At 47.9% G+C, this 16,537-nt stretch overlaps 1 protein-coding gene across 2 annotated transcripts in view; it reads left to right on the plus strand.

The window, feature by feature from the left end:
• SERPINF1 (serpin family F member 1) overlaps nt 1-16,537 on the plus strand; it is an 88,918-nt gene that overhangs the window by 65,912 nt on the left and 6,469 nt on the right. For both annotated transcript variants that reach the window (XM_068270074.1, XM_068270075.1), the window contains exon 7: nt 11,801-12,011. In XM_068270074.1, coding sequence (XP_068126175.1) covers nt 11,801-12,011 — 211 coding nt within the window. The remainder of the gene's footprint in view (nt 1-11,800; nt 12,012-16,537) is intronic.

The following is a 16,537-nucleotide window of genomic DNA, read 5'->3' on the forward strand; positions in this document are numbered from 1 at the left end:
TTTTAGGATACCTAGTAGGAGTGCAATTTGGTCTTAGTACAAAGGGAAGTGGCCTAAGGTAGCGCATATTCTTGTCGGAACAAGTGTGTTTTTAGAGAGCGTTAATAGGTAACATAGGTTGGCGAGTGACGGATGTGTTGTGGGAGGGCATTCCAGACGAGGGGTGAAGCGCGTGCGAAGTCTTGTAAACGCGAATGTGAGGAGTTGATTCTAGAGGGGGACAACAGAAGATCATGTGCCGATCTGAGATTGCGCTTGAGTTTGTATCTGGAGATTAGTGAGGATATGTACCGGGGAGAGAGATTGTGGAGAGCTTTGTAGGTTAGGGTTAGGAGTAGAGATGGGACGACGAATCCGGCGAATCCACGAATCCCTCGAATATTGGGAAATATTCGAGATTCGTGGATTCGAATCCCGACGCCATTTTCCACTTTACGAATCCGCCGAATCCCGACGCTGCATCGCCGCGCATCCGCCGCTCGCACTCGTCCTCCTCCGACCCGCGCCTCCTCCGACCGCCCCGCGCCTCCTCCGCCCGGCCACCCGCATACTTTGTATCAACTCACCCGTCCAGTGGAGCGCAGACAGAGCGGCAGACCTCTCGCTGACTTCCTGGTTCCCTCTAGTGACGGCTTTTACAATGACGTCATCAGTAAAAGCCGGTCCGGCCACTAGAGGGAACCAAGAAGTAAGGATGAGGTCTGCCGCTCTGTCTGCGCTCCACTGGACGGGTGAGTTGATACTGATGCAGGGGTGAGCGAGGAGGCACGGGGGACGGAGGAGGCCATGGGGGTGAGCGGAGGAGGCAGGGGGGGGTGAGCGACACCTACCTACCTACCACTTTACCTACCTACCTGCCACTATACCTACCTAAAGGCCCCCTATACGTACCTACCTACCTACCGGGCACTATACCTACCTACCTACAGGCCCCTATACCTACCTAAAGGCCCCCTATACTACCTACCTACCACTATACCTACCTACCTACAGGCCCCTATACCTACCTAAAGGCCCCCTATATGTACCTACCTACCTAAAGGCCCCTATACCTACCTAAAGGCCTCTATACCTACCTACCTAAAGGCCCCCTATACGTGCCTACCTACCTAAAGGCCCCTATACCTACCTACCTAAAGGCCCCTATACCTACCTACCTACATACCTACCTATACTTAAGGCCTTATACCCTGCTACCTATACTGAAGGTCCCTTTAACTACCTACCTACCTACAGGACACTATACCTACCTACCTACCTACCGGCCACTATACCTACCTACCTACCTACAGGCCACTATACCTACCTAAAGGCCCCCTATACGTACCTACCTACCTACCTACCTAAAGGCCCCTATACTTACCTACCTACCTACCTACCTAAAGGCCCCTATACCTACCTACAGGCCTCTATACCTACCTACCTACTTAAAGGCCCCCTATACGTGCCTACCTACCTAAAGGCCCCTATACCTACCTACCTAAAGGCCCCTATACCTACCTACCTACATACCTACCTATACTTAAGGCCCTATACCCTGCTACATATACTGAAGGTCCCTTTAACTACCTACCTACCTACCGGCCACTATACTTACCTACCTACCTACAGGCCACTATACCTACCTAAAGGCCCCCTATACGTACCTACCTACCTACCTAAAGGCCCCTATGCCTACCTACCTAAAGGCCCCTATACCTACCTACCTACATACCTACCTATACTTAAGGCCCTATACCCTGCTACCTATACTGAAGGTCCCTTTACCTACCTAAAGGCCCCTATACCTACCTACATACCTACCTATACTTAAGGCCTCTATATACCCTGCTACCTATACTGAAGGCCCATATACCCTGCTACCTATACTGAAGGCCCATATACCCTGCTACCTATACTGAAGGCCCATATACCCTGCTACCTATACTGAAGGCCCATATACCCTGCTACCTATACTGAAGGCACATATACCTTGCTACCTATACTGAAGGCCTATATACCCTGCTACCTATACTGAAGGCACATATACCCTGCTACCTATACTGAAGGCCCATATACCCTGCTACCTATACTGAAGGCACATATACCTTGCTACCTATACTGAAGGCCTATATACCCTGCTACCTATACTGAAGGCACATATACCCTGCTATCTATACTGAAGGCCCCTATACCCTGCTACCTATACTGAAGGCCCCTATACCCTGCTACCTATACTGAAGGCCCATATACCCTGCTACCTATACTGAAGGCCCATATACCCTGCTACCTATACTGAAGGCACATATACCCTGCTACCTATACTGAAGGCCCATATACCCTGCTACCTATACTGAAGGCCCATATACCTTTCTACCTATACTGAAGGCCCATATACCTTGCTACCTATACTGAAAGCTACCAATATTGAAGGCACCCATACCTAGCTAGCTATACTGAAGGCACCTTTACCTCGCTACCTATACTGCGGGCAACTATACCACGGATCGCACAATTCGTATGTGCAGGATTCGTTAGATTCGGGATTCGAAAGGTTCGAGATATTCGAGAACCTTTTTAGATTCGGATCCGGATTCGGATTCGAAGAAATTGTGGATTCGTCCCATCCCTAGTTAGGAGTTTGAACTGAATCCTCTGGTTAATTTGCAGCCAGTGAAGAGCTTGACAAAGAGGGTCCGCAGAGGAAGATCGAGAAGAAAGATGAATGAGACGAGCAGCTGAGTTTAGTACCGACTGGAGCGGGGCCAGTTTGTTAGACGGTAGTCCACAAAGTAGTATGTTGCAGTAGTCCAGACGAGAAATTATGAGAGCATGTATTAACATTTTAGTTGTGTCTTGAGTGAGAAAGGGAAGGATGCGAGATAGGTTTTTGAGTTGGAGATGGCAGGAGCTGGTTATGGAGTGAACATGAGGAATAAAAGAGAGAGATGAGTCGAATATCACCCCCAAGCACCGAGCTTTGGGAACTGAAGTTATGGGAGTGTTATTAACATTTATTGTTACTTCAGGCAGGGAGGTGGACAGAGACAGTGGAAAAACTATTAGTTCTGTTTTACTCATATTACGTTTTAGGAAGCGACAGGACATAAAGGAGGATATAGCAGACAAGCAGTCAGGAACACGTTTAAGGAGGGAGTTAAGGTCTGGGGCAGAGAGGTACAGTTGTGTATCGTCTGTATAGAGGTGGTATTGAAACCCGAATGAGTTGATTAAATCACCAAGACCATGCATGTAGATGGAAAAGAAGAGGGGACCAAGGACAGAGCCTTGGGGAACCCCGACAGACAAAGCATGAGGAGAAGAGATCTGATCTGAGTAGGAGACTGTGAAGGACCTTCCAGAGAGGTAGGAAGATAACCATGTGAGAGCAAGGCCCTTTATTCCGACATTTGAAAGTATTTGTAGGAGTAAGGTGTGGTCGACAGTATCAAATGCTGATGACAGGTCAAGAAGGATGAGTATGGAAAATTGACCTTTGGATTTGGCTGTAAGAAGGTCATTGGCCACTTTGGTAAGGGCTGTTTCCGTGGAGTGGTTAGAACGAAAGCCAGACTGGAACTGATCAAGTAGGGAGTTAGCAAATAAATAATGGCTTAATTCTGCATGTATATGACGTTCAAGTAGTTTGGATGCAAATGGGAGAAGTGACACTGGGCGGTAGTTGGCAAGTGTGGTAGGATCTAGAGAAGGTTTTTTAATTAGTGGTGTCACAACAGCTTTTTTGAGTGGGGACGGAAAGATGCCAGTAGAGAGGGACAGGTTAAATAGCGTTGTTAGTGCAGGCAAGAGAGATGAGGATAGCTGCGGAATGAAATGGGAGGGAATAGGATCCAAAGAACAGGTGGTTAGATTAGCCTTGGCAATTATAGAGGAAAGAGAGTGTTCAGAGAGTGGAAAGAAGGCAGTTAGAGAACAGTCAATGAGAGGTGAGGAGGTGGGATTTGAGGGCTGCATGGAGAATTCACTTCTGATTTTGTCCATTTTATCAGTGAAGTATGTTGCAAATTCTTCAGCTGATAAGCAAGATGAAGGAGGAGGAGGAGGGGGATGGAGAACGGAGTTGAAGGTGCTGAACAAGCGTTTTGGATTGTGTAAATGGGAGGATATTAGGGAAGAAAAATAGGACTTTTTTGCCACAGAGAGTGCGTTTCTGAAGTTGTTCAAGGCAATTTTATATGAGATGAAATCGTCATTTGTGTTACTTTTCCTCCAGCGCCGTTCAGCTGCTCTAGAGCTTCTTTTTAACTGTTTAGTGGTTTTGGTCATCCAGGGTTGGCGACAGACACGGTGAGGGCGGGCATTGACGAGGGGGGTGAAGTCATCCATGACTTTTGTAATGGAGCTGTTGTAGTGTATAGCAGCCGAGTCTGGGTCAGTGAAGGATTGTGTGAGGAGAGGTGCCAGGGCATCAGAGATTTTTATCATAATTGGGGAAAAATTTAACATAGGTGTGTGGTACATTGATCATATTTTTGAAATGTTACAATCAGACAGAAAAATTGATTGCAATTCTTGAACAGATATTTAAAAAATTGTATGGTGTGTGGCCACCGCAAAGGAAACCAGAGCTGGTATACATAAAACGTTGCTGGAGAGATACGCAAACAGTGCACTTCACTTACGTCAGACTGGCTTCGACTGACAGAAGTGCGGGGACACGGTATCGGAAGGCTGAGGATAGCGGCATGGGAGCGATCCATGCAGGAGGAGGAAGAGTTGTGTGGGGAAGAGGAGTCAGACTCGGATGATGAGGAAGGTGTTTCTTTGGAGGAGGAGGAGGCGGCAGCAGAAGAACAACCGCAGCAGGCGTCGCAGGGGGCTTGTGCTGCTCTACGTTCCCGTGGTATTGTTCGTGGCTGGGGGAAGGAGGAGGACTTACCTGACGTCACTGAGGAAGACACAGGTATGTAAAAAATGTTTTATGTATACCAGCTCTGGTACACTTTAAGGTTAAAGGACAACTGAAGTGAGAGGTATGTGGAGGCTGCCATATTTCCTTTTAAGCAATACCAGTTGCCCAGATATCCAAGTGATCCTGGACGTCACTGAGGAAGAGCAAGATGGCGCAGATTGTGCGGATGGCGTCTTTCATGCTGTCCAGCCTGTTGAGGGACCCCCGTATAAAAAAAACTCAAGGGGAATGAGCTGTAATGGGTGGCCACGCTACTAGACCCTTGGTATAGGCACAAAGTGGCGGACATGTTACCAACTCACCTGAAGGCAGAAAGGATGCTGCACATGCAGAACAAGCTGGCAACTATGCTTTACAATGTGTTTAAGGGTGATGTCACAGCACAACGCAATAAATGTACTACTGCCAGTAATCCTCCTTCCATGTCCACGCAGGCAAGGACAGGACACTACAGCGATCTCATGGTGATGTCGGACATTCTTTAGTCCAATGCCTCGCCTTAGCGCTTCCAGATCCACCCTCCACCAACGTCTCGACCGGCAGGTAGCCGACTACCTGGCCTTAAGTGTGGATGTAGACACTGTGAGCAGCGATGAACCCTTGGACTACTGGGTGCGCAGGCTTGACCTGTGGCCAGAGCTGTCCCAATTTGCCATCCAACTTCTGTCTTGCCCTGCGTCAAGCGTCCTGTCAGAAAGGACCTTCAGTGCAGCTGGAGGCATTGTCACTGAGTAGAGAAGTCGCCTAAGTCACAAATGTGTTCAGTACCTGACCTTTATCAAAATTAATGAGGCATGGATCCCGGAGGGCTACTGCCCGCCCCTAGACTAAGTCAGTCCCCACACACAGCATCTCTGCCTGCATGACGTGTGACTGGCTGCCTGCCCCAAGATCACAAATGCTGGTTCGCACGACAGCCAGGGGCCCCAGTCTCTCTCACTGGCGGGGCCCCTAAACCACCATGCGATACCTAGAGGGAAATGCGGGCGAGCCCTGGACCTCTCACCTCCAGGGACTTCACCCCCATCACCTCTAAACTGAATGCTAACTGCAACACACACAATTGCTCACTACCAGTTCAAGCAAATTCCTACCTTTATCTGGTCAGCAGGCGCCAGTCAGCCAATCAGGTTTACAGTCATACACCCTTTGCCTGCCATACCAAATCTAGCAGGAATTGCATAAATTAGCATTCAGGTGGGAGGCTTCGGTTGGACGTAATCGTTGATTACATCTTTTACAGGGACCGCCGCGTGTAGGCACTCCCCCACAGTCCCCTCCCTAACCACTCCCCTGTCAACCGCATCCTGGAAGCTGCAAAAAATAAATTTAAAATCACAAACGCCCCTAAACCACCATGCAATACCTAGAGGGAAATGCGGGAGAGCCCTGGACTAGAGTTGGGCCGAACGGTTCGCCTGCGAACGGTTCCATGCGAACTTCAGTGGTTCGCGTTCGGGTCCCGCAGGCAAACTTTTGCGGAACTTCGGTTCGCCCCATAATGCACCATGAGGGTCAACTTTGACCCTCTACATCACAGTCAGCAGGCCCAGTGTAGCCAATTAGGCTACACTAGCCCCTGGAGCCACTCCCCCCCTAATAAAAGGCAGGCAGCGGCGGCCATTACGCTCACTCGTGTGCCTGCGTTAGTGAGAGTAGGGCAAGCTGCTGCAGACTGTCTCTCATAGGGAAAGACTAGTTAGGCTTAGCTTGTTCCTGGCTGCATACCTGTTCTGTTCAGTGAGCCCACCGGATACCTGCATACCTGTTCAGTGAACCTGCCACTGCATACCTGTTCTGTGAACCCACCACTGCATACCTGTACTGTGAACCCACCACTGCATACCTGTTCAGTGAACCCACCACTGCATACCTGTTCAGTGAACCCACCACTGCATACCTGTTCAGTTAACCTGCCACTGCATACCTGTTCTGTGAACCCACCACTGCATACCTGTACTGTGAACCCACCACTGCATACCTGTTCAGTGAACCCACCACTGCATACCTGTTCAGTGAACCCACCACTGCATACCTGTTCAGTTAACCTGCCACTGCATACCACCACTGCATACCTGTACTGTGAACCCACCACTGCATACCTGATCAGTGAACCCACCACTGCATACCTGTTCAGTGAACCTGCCACTGCATACCTGTTCTGTGAACCCACCACTGCATACCTGTACTGTGAACCCACCACTGCATACCTGTTCAGTGAACCCACCACTGCATACCTGTTCAGTGAACCCACCACTGCATACCTGTTCAGTGAACCCACCACTGCATACCTGTTCTGTGAACCCACCACTGCATACCTGTACTGTGAACCCACCACTGCATACCTGTTCAGTGAACCTGCCACTGCATACCTGTTCTGTGAACCCACCACTGCATACCTGTTGTGTTCAGTGAACCCGCCACTGCATACCTGTTCAGTGAACCTGCCACTGCATACCTGTTCTGTGAACCCGCCACTGTATACCTGTTCTGTTCAGTGAACCCGCCACTGCATACCTGTTCTGTTCAGTGAACCCGCCACTGTATACCTGTTCAGTTAACCCGCCACTGCATACCTGTTGTGTTCAGTGAACCCGCCACTGTATACCTGTTCTGTTCAGTGAACCTGCCACTGCATACCTGTTCTGTGAACCCACCACTGCATACCTGTTCTGTTCAGTGAACCCGCCACTGCATACCTGTTCTGTTCAGTGAACTTGCCACTGCATACCTGTTCTGTTCAGTGAACCCACCACTGCATACCTGTTCAGTGAACCTGCCACTGCATACCTGTACTGTTCAGTGAACCCGCCACTGCATACCTGTTCTGTTCAGTGAGGCTACACTAGCCCCTGGAGCCACTCCCCCCCTAATAAAAGGCAGGCAGCGGCGGCCATTACGCTCACTCGTGTGCCTGCGTTAGTGAGAGTAGGGCAAGCTGCTGCAGACTGTCTCTCATAGGGAAAGACTAGTTAGGCTTAGCTTGTTCCTGGCTGCATACCTGTTCTGTTCAGTGAGCCCACCGGATACCTGCATACCTGTTCAGTGAACCTGCCACTGCATACCTGTTCTGTGAACCCACCACTGCATACCTGTACTGTGAACCCACCACTGCATACCTGTTCAGTGAACCCACCACTGCATACCTGTTCAGTGAACCCACCACTGCATACCTGTTCAGTTAACCCGCCACTGCATACCACCACTGCATACCTGTACTGTGAACCCACCACTGCATACCTGTTCAGTGAACCCACCACTGCATACGTGTTCAGTGAACCTGCCACTGCATACCTGTTCTGTGAACCCACCACTGCATACCTGTACTGTGAACCCACCACTGCATACCTGTTCAGTGAACCCACCACTGCATACCTGTTCAGTGAACCCACCACTGCATACCTGATCAGTTAACCTGCCACTGCATACCTGTTCTGTGAACCCACCACTGCATACCTGTACTGTGAACCCACCACTGCATACCTGTTCAGTGAACCTGCCACTGCATACCTGTTCTGTGAACCCACTACTGCATACCTGTTGTGTTCAGTGAACCCGCCACTGCATACCTGTTCAGTGAACCTGCCACTGCATACCTGTTCTGTGAACCCGCCACTGTATACCTGTTCTGTTCAGTGAACCCGCCACTGCATACCTGTTCTGTTCAGTGAACCCGCCACTGTATACCTGTTCAGTTAACCTGCCACTGCATACCTGTTGTGTTCAGTGAACCCGCCACTGTATACCTGTTCTGTTCAGTGAACCTGCCACTGCATACCTGTTCTGTGAACCCACCACTGCATACCTGTTCTGTTCAGTGAACCCGCCACTGCATACCTGTTCTGTTCAGTGAACCTGCCACTGTATACCTGTTCTGTTCAGTGAACCCACCACTGCATACCTGTTCAGTGAACCTGCCACTGCATACCTGTACTGTTCAGTGAACCCGCCACTGCATACCTGTTCTGTTCAGTGAACCCGCCACTGTATTCCTGTTCAGTGAACCCGTCACTGCACTCTCGCCATGGTGCGCACCAGTCCAGCACGGCCGTCACTACACAAACAGCTGTTTGCGGTGCGTTACACGGTGAGTTTGGTGTGTCAGTGTGAAGCAGTACCTTAATTACACTACCTGATTGATGTATACACATGCAAGATGTTTTAAAGCACTTTAGGCCTGTCATTTAGCATTCAATGTGATTTCTGCCCTTAAAACGCTGCTTTGCGTCAAATCCAGATTTTTCCCGGGGACTTTTGGCATGTATCCCACTTCTCCACCTGGGGGTCCAGGTGTTAGACCCCTTGAAACATCTTTTCCATCACTTTTGTGGCCAGCATAATTTTTTTTTTTTTTTAAAGTTCGCATCCCCATTGAAGTCTATTGCGGTTCGCGAACTTTTACGCGAACCGAACCTTACGCGGAAGTTCGCGAACCCGGTTCGCGAACCTAAAATCAGAGGTTCGGCCCCACTCTACCCTGGACCTCTCACCTCCAGGGACTTCACCCCCATCACCATCAACATTGCCTGCCCCAAGACTAAGTCGCTCCCCACACAGCACCTCTGCCCGCAGGCCGCTAGACTGCCTTCTCCGCCACCACCAACAGGGTCCAGGACTCCAGGCGGATTACTAAATTTTTAAGGCCACTACTAGCAGCGGCCGCTATAATAATTTTCCTGGTGCGTGTACATGCCTGCCTAATTTTTCTGGCTGCACTGCAGCTGCAACAACAAAACAAAAGGCATGTACATGTGCCCATTCCCCTTCGTGATCATAACCTTGCCGCGGTGAAGGGGCTTGCGTATCACAATGAAGCAATGACCGCCGGCTATATGAGTGTCTCGGGGGGGTGGCACACCAAAGATAATAAGGTCGTTGCTTCATTGTGGACAGACCAAATTTGATCAGCTGGACAGTCACTGTTCTGTCATTCAGCTACCTCAGCCCGACTATATGGGCTGGAAAGCCACCATCACTTGCACTCTCGTCATGGTGTGCACCAGTCCAGCACGGCCGTCACTACACAAACAGCTGTTTGCGGTGCGTTACACAGTGAGTTTGGTGTGTCAGTGTGAAGCAGTACTCTAAAACATCTTGCATGTGTATACATCAATCAGGGAGTGTAATCAAAGCACTTAAAGAGACACTGAAGCGAAAAAAAAAAAAAATATGCTATAGTGAATTGGTTGTGTACTATGAATAATTACTAGAAGATTAGCAGCAAAGAAAATATTCTCATACTTTTATTTTCAGGTATATAGTGTTTTTTCTAACATTGCATCATTCTATAATATGTGCACATTACACAACACTCAGCATTCAAAATGAGTCTTTCAGAGCAGTCTGTGAAGTAATGACATCTCCTCTAGCAGAGGAAAAGTAAACAGTTCAATTACAGTTGAGATAATAAAAGTCAGATAACAGCCCTCTCCACGACTAACTTGGTCGGAGAGCTTAATGGCTTGTTTGCATAGAGATAACAACTGGAGTTTCTCAACTCTTCCTGTACTGGAAACAATTACACAGATGTATCTGATCTTAATGTTTTATTTCTTAGCTGTGCTACACATACAAATCATAATATCATCATTTTTTTTTTCGCTTCAGTGTCTCTTTAAGGCCTGCAATTTAGCATTCAATGTGATTTCTGCCCTTAAAACGCTGCTTTGCGTCAAATCCAGATTTTTCCCCGGGACTTTTGGCATGTATCCCACTCTGCCATGCCCCCCTCCAGGTGTTAGACCCCTTGAAACATCTTTTCCATCATTTTTGTGGCCAGCATAAGTGTTTCTAGTTTTCAAAGTTCGCCTCCCCATTGAAGTCTATTGAGATTTTTAAAAGTTTGTGCGAATCAAACATTTGGCGAAGCTTTGCGAACCTAAAATCGGAGGTTCGGGCCATCTCTAATAAAAAGAACCCCCCAGCATGCAATTGAATGGCAATGGCTATTAACCACTTGAGGACCTAGCCTTTACCCCCCCTTAAGGACCAGCGCTGTTTTTTCAGATCTGTGCTGGGTGGGCTCTGCAGCCCCCAGCACAGATCAAGTGACAGGCAGAGCGACCAGATCGCCCCCCTTTTTTCCACACTAGGGGGATGATGTGCTGGGGGGGTCTGATCGCTCCTGCATGCTGTGGGTGGCGGGGGGGGGACACCTCAAAGCCCCCTCCACCGCAAGATTCCCCCTCTCCCTCTCCTCCCTCCCTGCCCGAGAGATCGGAGGCTGCACAGGAACGGATCTGTCCTGTGCAGCCTCTAACAGGTTCCCCACTGTCATGTGACAGCGATCCCCGGCCGCTGATTGGCCGGGGATCGCTGATCTACTACAACGCTGCTACTGTAGCAGCGTTGTAAAAATGTAAACAAAACGGATTATTTTCGCTTGTGTTTACATTTAGCCTGCGAGCCGCGATCGGCGGCCCGCAGGCTATTCACGGAGCCCCCCGCCGTGAAATGACAGGAAACAGCCGCTCGCGCGAGCGGCTGTTTCCTGATTAATTAGCCTGTAGCCGGCGACGCAGCTCTGCGTCGCTGGTCCTGCAACTGCCACTTTGCCGACGCGCGTTATGAGTGCGCGGTCGGCAAGTGGTTAAAGGGCCAGTAGTTCTAAGGTATGTGTTAACTCCAAACCATAACAGCAGAAAAAGTTTTGAAAGTTTTGAATGAAGGATTAGCATCTTTATCACTTAATACACTTAGACCAGTTGCTGGTGAAATTAGATTTTTATGGTGACAATCCCACTTTAACAACACACCACACTTCCACATTAGATCAAATCACACCATCCAAATTAGGAAATCTATGCATTATAATTTCAAGCTGAGCTATTAATGTCCATCAAAGTTCTGCGATGTGGACTTTTCACCTTTTTACTGTATTTTTTGTAGATTGCGCAGTTGCAGCTCACGGGAGGAGTCAGCATTATGTTCTTCCTGCCTCTTACCGTCACCCAGAACCTCACCTTGATTGAAGAGGGTCTGACATCTGAGTTTGTCCATGACATAGACCGGGCATTACAATCCGTCATTGTAAAGCTCAGCATACCAAAGCTGAAGGTGGAATATAATGCGGAACAAAGCAGCTTGTTAAAGGACACTAGTAAGTGGAGTTTAACTTATCTATCACGTTATAAAGCTTGAAATTTGTAAATTCTTAGATTGCATAAGGATTTTGTTTGAAATTACTTTGTTTAACTGCATATTTAACTTTTATTCCATTAGAGAACATCCAAGGTAAAGAAACTATGGTATATGCAGCTTTACTTAGCTGGGGCCTCTTCCAGCACCCAGAAGTCCGTGTGTCATTCGCTTCTCCGGGATCAGACTGTCAGCCTCGCAGTGGATCTCTCCAAAGGGTCTGCGGCTTCTGCAGATACATCAGTTAAAAGAGGGATCCGTCTTCAAGGAACAACGTGCTTTTATTGTTCCAATGCACACATATAATACACACCAAATTGTCTCTGCCAGCGGCTGAGATGATTTGGTGTGCATTATATGTGTGCATTGGAACAATAAAAGCACGTTGTTCCTTGAAGACTGTGTGCGGATCCCACTTTTGACTGTTGGATTATCGCTGCTACGGGTTCCAGCATCAACACTGTGTGATTCTTTCGATTGAATGTTCTGCAGACACATGCCGCTGACTGCCGGGAGCATTCTGCGTGTGCGAGGTAGCACTGAGCATGTGCAGATCCCAAGTGATGCGTGTGTCCGCGCAGAAGCTGCAAACTTGGCGATTCACTACAAGACTAACAGCGGGACCCTGGAGAAAACCAGAGGTGCAGTGAGGGACACACAGACTTCTAGGGGCTGGAAGAAGCCCCAGGTAAGTAAAGATGCACAAACTGTAGTTTCTTTACCTCAGATGTCCTTTAAGGCCTTGTTCACATTGCGTTGTGCTTGTGCTATCGCCCACGCTGAGCGTTTTTTTTTTTGTAATTGCTCTGCGTGTTATAAGCTCTTTTGTAAGCACTTTAGCAGAGCAATTATTGAAATCACTTCCTGACGTTAGTTTCTTTGCCCCCGGAAATAAATAAATACAATGTATTTATTATTAAAGCGCTTGGGAAATCGTTATACAAATTTCCCTATACCTTCAGGGCCAAACAGGGCTGGGCCGAGGCAGAGGCGAGAGAGGCTCCAGCCTCAGGGCGCAGTGTAGGAGGGGGCGCACAACTCACTCAACTATCATTCCCCTATTGTGTTTGAAGCAGAGAGAAATAAGAAAAGGGGATACATGGCAGTGACTGCAAGCCAGATAACTAGAGATTAAGATGTTGGGGGGAAAGGGGGCCCCCAGTGTGTCTCTTGGTATAATAGTGATCAGAGTGTGATGGCTGGGGTGGGAGGGATTGGGGGGCGCACTTTGGTGTCTCAGCCTTGGGTGCTGGAGGATCCTGTGCCGGCTCTGGGGCCAAATCGCCCTGAAAATGGTATAGCGTTTTTGTCAGCGGCAAGCAAACGGAACGCCCCAATGGGAACTATCTCATTGGATAGTGTAAGCGCTTTTAGGGCGGTTTGTACAAATCGCCTGCGTTTTAAAATTCCAAAAAATGCCTCTAGTGTGAATTAGCCTAAGGCTAGGTTCATAGTAGACAGGGAATTACCATTCTTCAAAACCTACCACAGCAGCCAATTTGACACATTGAAAATGATACATTCAGACATTCTGTGGATAATGACAGGGCCATGCAGAGTATCCATTCCCAATATCTGTGTACAGTGCTGGCAACAATAGGTCTAGACTTTATAGAGAATTTATATGTGCATCAAACCAATTAACACCTGATAAATCTGGCTGTGCAAATTTGGCCTAATTGGCTACTCACGAGACATAGCTCATGCAAATATGCATTTGCTTTCGCATGCGAAAGTTTGCAGGGTTAAAACCAATACCGCAAAGTGGTTGCCCTGCGGGAATTAGTTCATGCTACATTAGCACTATCCAGGAGCTCCACGGGGAGGCTTCCCAATGCCCCCATACAACCTGGGTGCCGCGGGGCCCCAAGCTCTCTCACTGCCTGGAAACCACAGCGGCATCCCGGAGGGGGAGGCTGGGAGGTGCAGGCGACCCCCCGAAGCGTGGCCAGCGCTGGGAGGAGCCGCCTGCACCTGCCTCCCAAAATATTAAAACAGGCACTTACCTTAACGTCCATTGCGTTCTGCTACATGAGCACGACTTGGGAGCGAACACATGAGAAAGGAGTGAAGCATGGGCCACTCCAAGCTTTGGAGCTCTCACCTCCTAGAACAAGCCAGGCTTCCCAATGCCCCCATACAATAGGTCTAGCACTTTGCACTGCTGGCAGCAGAGCAAGTATTCGACAACCCCATCTCTAAACTGTTAAGTCTTTACTGTCCCAAAAATGTATTCATCTACACCCACTGTGATCTCCCTTTACCTTCAATAAACCCCTATCTATCTAAGCTTAAAATAATACTGTGCATGTTCTTTTTCCGCATGAAACTGAAATGGGCCTACAACAGACGTGTGCATGGGGCTAATCAGATTCAGCAGCTAATAGTTCATTGACAGCTTTCATCTCCCCTACGGTCATTTATCCTGCCATCTCCCATACCTCCTCTCACCTGCACATCCCTACACTGTGCCCACTCCCACCACAGACTATATACTTCTCATCTATCTTACCACCTTTCACTATGTTTATCCCACTGCAAAAATATAGAAGACACCAAAAGCCCCAATGGTGTAGTATGTACTCAAGGGGAGCTAGAAGTATTTAGCTAAAATATACTCACAAGCATGGGTCACCCCAAAGGCGACCACTGGGAAGGTAGATGGGGATCACAAACCTGTCCCCACTTGGGTTAAAAGTTGCTCTCTGTAGTAAGTGTAAGTGTAGTAACCCTCCACCGAGGGTTGACAATGATAGTGTTTGAAATAGATGATACAAACGGTTTAAAAAAGAGGTAGTGGTGGACTCACCTCCAGAAATTCGGACACAGATAGATTTCAAAATAGCGGTTCTTTATTAAAAAAAAAGCAAGAACCCCTCCACATACGACGAGTTTCGTGGGTGTACCCGCTTCCTCAGTCAATTATGTGGAGCATCTGTTTCTCCAAACATATGAGCCTGGCACCCCAATGCTCATCAGCCCATCCCCACCATGATTTTACCGCATATACTGTATGTAAAAAGATTGCCTCAGTAATTTGCATGACGGTGAAAGTCGCTAGTAGAATATCTGTAAAATTACCAGTATTCTACTATTGAGCAATAGGTAATACGCCAGAATATCTGTAATTTTCACCAATATTTTAGTATCACTTGAGCCCTCCCTCTATCGGTGCTGAAGCTCGGGTACAAATTGAGATACTTACCTAAACAGAGGGAAGCCTCAGATTCCTATTGAGGTCTCCCTCCTTGCTCTGATGTCCCCCGTTGCTGAGCACCCCCCGGAAGATTAGTGGCAAGGCATTGTTGCTAATCATATCGTGGCCACGCAGCTCGTCTTCCAGGATCGTGGCCACTTAGTAGCACATGCGCGGACGTACTAGCGCGGCTACAATCCAGGAAAACAAGCTGCGCTGCCCCGATGTGGAGGTAGGGGGGAATGCTCAGCAACACAGGGCTTTAGAGAACTTAGGAAAGCCTCAATAGCATCCTAAGGCTTCCCTCATTTCAGGTCAGGATCTTATTTTGAACCCGAGTTTCGGGATTACTTTAACACTAACCAGTTCCCTTGCCTTAATTTCTGCACTGCAAAAAACTCTTTTGCAGATATCCGTGCTACGTATTACAAAGCTTATTGGGTGCCGTTGAAACCCAAATTACCCCCTAGGCACTGTAATTAACATTACGGTCTATGTGGCACACATCTCACCGATCTGCCGCAGAAACCCAAATTACCTGCTTCGCAAATTCCTACCCCTCTGTAAGCCCCTTTACGTTCCCCTGTTCTTCCCCTCTATCTCTACATCACTCTCACTGTCTAGTTCCACTCCATTCACATCTTATGCCTTCTTATTCCTTGCCTTCTCACTTGTGCTACACTTCATAGTCACCCCCTCCTTTATAACCATTCCTCACTCACCTTTCCTATAATCCCTACTGTCTGCATCCCTTTCCCATTCCCACCATTTGACATGTGCAATGCCTAACAGGCACATATTTTCTAGTGTTATATATTATTACCAATTCATTCATAACTTCGCATAGTCCATTCTTCCAAACATGTTCTGCTTTACTAAAGATTCACAGAAATGTAAAACATCCACATTTTCATTTAACCTTTATCTTTGATTGGAAACTGATTATTCACCTTTGCCATGACATCTGCCACCAGAAATATTACACTTGGAACTACTGGCATCGTTCTTTCACAAATATTCAGTGCTCTTTTAAAAGGTCCTGAAGAATGTGATAGGTTTTTGAAGAATGTACATAAATAAGTATTAGTGATGGCTGAATTCTAAACACATCTCAGCCTTCTGAAGCAAATAAAGATGATTAGTTTTGTCCCTTTTGACATCTTTGCTGTTTATAGTTCCCCAGCACAGATCTAAAGTGTCTTCCTGCCTTGTGTTATGACATCTGCCAACATTCGCCTTAAAGAATAAGTGAATTAGTGAACGTAAGTTCACCCATGCTTCCGCCCCCAACA

This window comes from Hyperolius riggenbachi, chromosome 2, assembly GCF_040937935.1.
Source record: "Hyperolius riggenbachi isolate aHypRig1 chromosome 2, aHypRig1.pri, whole genome shotgun sequence".
Lineage (NCBI taxonomy): Eukaryota > Metazoa > Chordata > Amphibia > Anura > Hyperoliidae > Hyperolius > Hyperolius riggenbachi.